Source organism: Dreissena polymorpha, chromosome 2, assembly GCF_020536995.1.
Source record: "Dreissena polymorpha isolate Duluth1 chromosome 2, UMN_Dpol_1.0, whole genome shotgun sequence".
NCBI classification, from domain to species: domain Eukaryota; kingdom Metazoa; phylum Mollusca; class Bivalvia; order Myida; family Dreissenidae; genus Dreissena; species Dreissena polymorpha.
In genome coordinates this window covers 142,810,861-142,817,150 of record NC_068356.1, presented here as the reverse complement: position 1 = coordinate 142,817,150, position 6,290 = coordinate 142,810,861, and the positions used below count along the sequence as shown (strand labels likewise).

The window sequence follows — 6,290 nt, the reverse complement described above, 5'->3', positions numbered from 1 at the left end:
ACTCTAGTACCATTTATTCATATTTTTATTGTGCAGAGGGATTGCCGTATCTGTCTGTATTTTGTTTAGTTGAAGCTGATTTATTTCTGCTCAAACTTTATCAAAGCCTAAGGCTTAACGAGACACTCTTGAGTATGGTTTCTTGGTAAAATTATTACTTGGTGTCATTCTGAGAATATATTAATTTTACCATTTAAACACATATTAAGTCCCTGAAAGAGACATAAAAGTGCTTCAAACTGACTAATTAATTTTTATTCATTAAGAGTCATTAAAAAAGAGTCATTAAAAGAGGCTTCAGTTCCACAAATAACCTATACAGTCTTGAATTTGAATGCCTTAACACAGACTACATGTCTTGATAGAGACTTGAAAGTTCTTGAATGAGATATGAAAGTCCTTGAAAGAGACCACACTACCTTTTTCAGCCTCCAGTTTCTTCACTTCCTCCAGGGCCTGCAACTTCTTCTGTTTGTTCTCCTGGGCTTCTTTCTTCTCCTTCTCTTCATTGTACTTGATACCTGCAGGGAAAATACAGATGTAATAAATGAGATGTACTTCATTGACTTATTGCTTTTCTTTGGCCAATACACATCAAATTGGAATTTCTGAATCCAGTTCATAAAAACTTTAACATTCAGATTAGCTGCATACCTGTAAACTTTAGACATATAGTTAAACAAAATCTATGTTTTGTTTTGGCAAAGTTCACTTATGCTCTCTGTGTGTTATGTTTGAGTCTAGCAATGTTCTGTCAAAGTCATTGTATGCTATGTCAGGGTCAATTTTTTTCTGCTTGAGTGAATTTATGTTCTGCTAGTCTAATTTGTGTGTGTGTAAAGAATACCAATGCAAGAATCTACTTTCATTCTGCTAAAACCTTAGACGGCAATAGAGCTATACTAGAGTATACAAATGTTGTGCCATAGTCCACTAACTTCCTCCCTGAGTCCACTCACCAACATTCGGCACTGCAAGGGCATACAATCCGTCTATTGTTGCAATCACAGGTTCTGTGTACAGGTTCTTCCATGGAATTTTCAGTGTTAGTTTACCTGCAAAATAGTGGATATTTGTATACAGCAGTGAAAAAACTACAGTCCGAAAGTCTGGGAGATTTTGAGCCTAAGACTCTCAGTTATACTTGGGCATGAAGTGTAGTTGTTGCCTGATGTATTCATATGATTACTATCATATATTATATTAATGGTTTATGCTGACAACTGATGAAAATGTTGATGACAACTGTTTATGAAAATGATGAAGATGTTAATCATGCCATTAGGAATAGGATAGTCAGAAAAAATGATAATGATGACTTAATAGACAATGATGATACTGCTGATGATATAGTTGATGTTAATGATGATGTAGTTGATGCTGGTGTCGGTGGTGATGATAATGTTGTTGATGATGATGATGATGATGATGTTGTTGATGATGATGATGATGATGATAATTGTGATGATGATGATGATAATGATGATGTTTTTGATGATGATGATAATGGTAATGATGATGTAGTTGATGCTGGTGTTGTTGATATTGATGATGATGATGATGAAAGTGATGATGATGATGATGTTGTTGTTGTTGATGATGATAATGATGTTGTTATTGATGATGATGATGATGATGATGATAATGATGATGATGATTATGATGATGACGATGATGATGATGATGATGATAATGATGATGATGGTGTTACTGATCATGGTGTTACTGATCGTGGTGGTTGTGATGATGATGATGATGATAATTTAGTTGATGGAGAAGATGAAGAAGAATAAGATAATGATGATGATGCTAATGCAGCTATCGATGGTGGTAGTGATGATAGAGTTGATGCTGCTGATGATTATAAGGATGCAAGTGGTTGAATGAAAATGAACACACAATGTTTCAAGTATCATTTACTTGCAGTGCATACATGAAACAGTATTCATTCAATTTCATAATGGTAAAATATTTTTTTTAGGATCCAGTACGAGAATGTTATATATTCTAAACAAAGTTTCACGCTCATCCACCTAAGATAAAGAAAACCTGTCTGAAAGCCATTCACACATTAAGAATTTATATCAGCATCTCAGCAGGTAAACACCATTTTCTGAAATTCTCTATCTTTATGATGATTATGAAGGCAAGTTATCAACCCGAACCGCAAGGTTGCAAATATTTCACATCGATTTTATACTTCACTGCCTTCCATGCAGAATTGGGCATGGTCCAATTCATTTACTGGTGTATGTAAATATATGATAAGATCATATGTTTGCTGAATTGCATATTTTACAACAGTCCAATTAAATATACCAGAGGAATGTTACAGACGCTGTAGTGTCATTATGAATATATACCGTTTGCCAAAGTACACATATTTATTAAACATATTTTTCTATTTATTTTACATCATTTCCCTTTGTGCAAAGTAAATCTACCAGCAACTTTAGTTTTTCCAACACCAATGTGGAAGGTTGAATTTTGCATTAATAATGTATTACTTAAACCACAACCACCACAACCATCATGTGAGTATGCATCATTCATTTTGCAATGTACATGTACATGTACATGTTCTTAGTCATCATACAACACTTGAGAGTAAACAACGCCCACAATTTGTACTGCAGTGAATCAAACTACCAAAGAAAACTGCAAAACAAGCTTACTGTAATTTTTACAGCCAGAGTTGATATGCATCATACATTATTAAGTGTTTTTATGTGATTTTTATGACAATCGTTTACAGAAATTTACAACAAATTTAATTGTCATGGATATCTTTTTTTACTATTAGCAACACATATGAAATGCAAAGTTTAATGTTTATAACTCCATTTACACAAAGGGAAATTGAAGCATATGTTTTTGCTTTATAGTTATATAAAGATTGATATGTTCAGCTGTTACACCTCTGGAAATAGATGTTAAATAAAGTCCAGAGGATGAACTGCTCCTGTTTGAATGATTGATTAGTTTTACTCCTATGCATTTGGTTTCGTTATAAATTGCAAATTGGTAATTGCCAGATCAATCTATTTAGTATACTTTTTGCCATTGAAGCATTTACAAGTATTAATCATATAACGTTTTTATATGTTATTTATTCTCAAGGAACAGTACATTTTCCTGATGCAAAGAAAACTCTGTTTAAGTTCTTACAGTTCCCATACAAGTTCAAAAAGTGCTCAAAATGCTGATATTTCTATTAAAGTTCTGCAGAGCTCAAAGACAAGGCTATTCAACAAAATGTATGTATTGTATGCCTATTCAAGTCCAGAAAATTGATAAAACATTCACCAGCACATGTGCAAAATTCATTATCTCACAGAGTGCAGCCACGGAAATAGCTACTAGGCCAGTTTTCAGTTTGTAAGATTATTTTCCCGTTAAAATAGCCAATACAAGAAGATCATCGTTCGCATGATAAAATAGGAAAATAGGAGGGAAATGATAGTGGTGATGATGGTGATGAAGGCAGCTGTAGTGATGATGATTGAAGTGGTGGTGGTGGTGTTGATGATAAAAGAGTTTGCTTGTGATGATGATGGAGATATTATGATGGATGATGATGGTGGTGGTGGTGGTGGTTGTGGTAGTGTTGATGATAATTGTAGTGGTGTTGATAATGATAATGGTGGTAAGGTGAAGATGATGATGGTGGTGGTAGTGGTGTTGATGATGGTGATGGTTGTGAGGTGGTGATGATGATGATGAAGGTGGTAGAAAGGGTGATAATTGTAGTAGTGGTGCTGATGCAAGTAGTGGTGTAGATGATGATGGTAATGGTGGTGGTGATGTTGAAGATGGCAATGGTTTTGATTTAAATGATGATTTCTATTATTATTATTATGGGGTTATTATGATTATGGTTGCGATGATGATGGTGGTGGTAATGATGTAAATGGTAGTAATGCTGATGATGGTGCCAGTGATGATTCTGATGATGATGTTGATGGTCATGGTTGTGGTGATGACTGGATCATGTTGTTGACTATTATGGTGTCAAAGATGAGATTGCTGACCATGAATTTTATTATTCTAATAATTTGTCATAGTACAGAAACTTCCTGCACCATGATAATTTCATGATAGACCACACTTACCTATGTGACCTGCTTTGATCTTCACAGGTAAGTCAAGGTCATCCTGCAAAATAAGCAATAAAATAATGTTTTATGAAAAAATACATTCAAAGGGGTGTTGAAAGCGAAATTCTTTCTTGTTATATTGTAGCAAACATCGTCTACCTACAGTAAACCCATTATCAAATAGCACCAGGAATAGAGCTTAAATAAAATGTTTTATTGATTATAATATTCATAGTTCTCTTTAGTACAAAATATTTTTTTGAGAGCTAAGGTAAAAATGATAGGAGAGATATTTTACTATGAATGCAAATAATGTGTTCGTAAGAATGAAGTGTTTTCAAAAACAAAAATAATAACAATCACCAACGAATTTGTACTGTGCTGCCAACACCAATTCTATATCCCTCCACCTTTAGCCAGGGATAACAAGAGTGCCATGGGCCCTAAGTGCTTGCCTGAGACCAGAAAGAACTAAACTATTTTGAGAAGGTGGAGCCCAGACGAAAAAATGTACTTAAAGAAACATTAACCCTTTCCCTGCACCCCGGTCAAGTAATTCTTAATATTAAATTTATCTCCACATTATTATGACAAACTTTTGATACTTGAAATACACTCTGACCTGTGAACAGAAGTCAGTCAAGGGAAATGACCAAAGTGACCATTGTAGACAGGTGACCATTGTTTTCAAGTGACCACTTTTAAGATGATTGGTCAGTTGGTAGTATTGCTAGGTTGTTACCCCACCCAGTTGTTTTCACACAGTGTAATGTTAAACAAGAGCTGTCAGAGGACAGCCCGCTCAACTATTGAGTGCTTGACAGTATAACGTAAGCCATCATGGTGAGGAGGGGTATAATGGGTGTGTGGTCATTTAATAGATGATCTTTCAAAATTTAGAAATAAATAATAATTTCATTTTAGGGGGGATTCTGGGGTGGGGCGTGGGGGATGGTTTGGGTGGAGTCCATTGTGGTATGTCATATATATAGTGGAGCTAAAAAGGCTCATTTATTATACTTTAGTATAATCACACTCATTGTTATTGTCGTACATGCTGTGGAACCTAAAATCAGTCTTAACCCGGACAAAATTAGAACAGATTTGAAACTTACATTTTCTGAAAGGTTATAGCTTGTAGATTCTGAATTCACAAAGTTCCCTAAAATTCCCATCCGGGAAACGTCAGAATCCAAGATGGCGTCCAAGATGGCCGCCGTAAGTTAAGATCAGGGGTGAAATCAGAAATATCACTTTGTGACAGGTATGATTGGTAAAAGTATTATAAATACTCTTGTAACTTATTGGCATTAGATTAGCCAAAATTTATCACCTGTCTTTGACATACTTGAGGTCAAGGTCAAGGTCATATTAAAGGTCAAATTTTGAAGAAAATTACCCATTTTACCTCAAAGAAGTTACGTTTGCAAGAGTATATGGTGCATTCTGATATAATCATCTTTACGGTAGTAGAGTACAAGTAAAACTTGTTTCTCCGCTGGAGCTAGTAAAGCAATATCTGGTTACCAAGGTAACAGACAGAATGGCTTCCAAGATGGCCGCCATCAACTATGTAGAAATAGAGGAAAATCATAAAATTGACTCCTCGAAAACTTAATGATTGAGGATGGAAACATACATACTCCTGTAACTAATTGACATTAGATCAACACATTTTATCATTTTTAATTGTCATATTTTTAGGTCAAGGTCAAGTTCAAAATCAAATTGAAGGTCACAATATCATTTTTTGAAGGCAATTGTCTGTTTTAACACAAAGAAAACGCATGGTTACTGTATTCACTTTGTTTCGTAATTTTCGTACTGCGGCGCGAGTAATAAGAACGAACGCATTAGAAAATTGAAATGAAAATGATGGCAAATATTGTACACCATACAAGTGCTTTCATCTGAAAACTGTAAATGACGTCATCAACAAAAGAAAAATGATGACGTTGTATGCTACAAAATGGCCGAAGATATAAACAGAAGTCTGACAGCGATATACAAAATGACGCAAAGTGTCTGATAAAACCATGTAAGTAAACAACATTTGCTGAAAAACATTTAAATATAACATGTCCATTACCATTATAATAATAAATTGACAAAACATTTTCATTTTATTGATCCGCTGACCGCTGTTTTACACACTGTTCGCAAAACCAGAATCAATGTATTAGACATATTAGA

The 6,290-nt window shown here is 34.5% G+C and overlaps 1 protein-coding gene across 1 annotated transcript in view; it reads right to left on the bottom strand.

The window, feature by feature from the left end:
- Positions 1-204: 204 nt before the first annotated feature.
- LOC127870138 (intermembrane lipid transfer protein VPS13C-like) overlaps positions 205-6,290 on the bottom strand; it is a 53,631-nt gene continuing 47,545 nt past the window's right edge. Inside the window, exons 3-6 of the mRNA XM_052412795.1 lie at positions 4,113-4,155; positions 960-1,055; positions 420-521; positions 205-212 (exon numbers count right to left, since the gene is read on the bottom strand). Of these exons, the coding sequence (XP_052268755.1) occupies positions 205-212; positions 420-521; positions 960-1,055; positions 4,113-4,155 (249 nt within the window). The remainder of the gene's footprint in view (positions 213-419; positions 522-959; positions 1,056-4,112; positions 4,156-6,290) is intronic.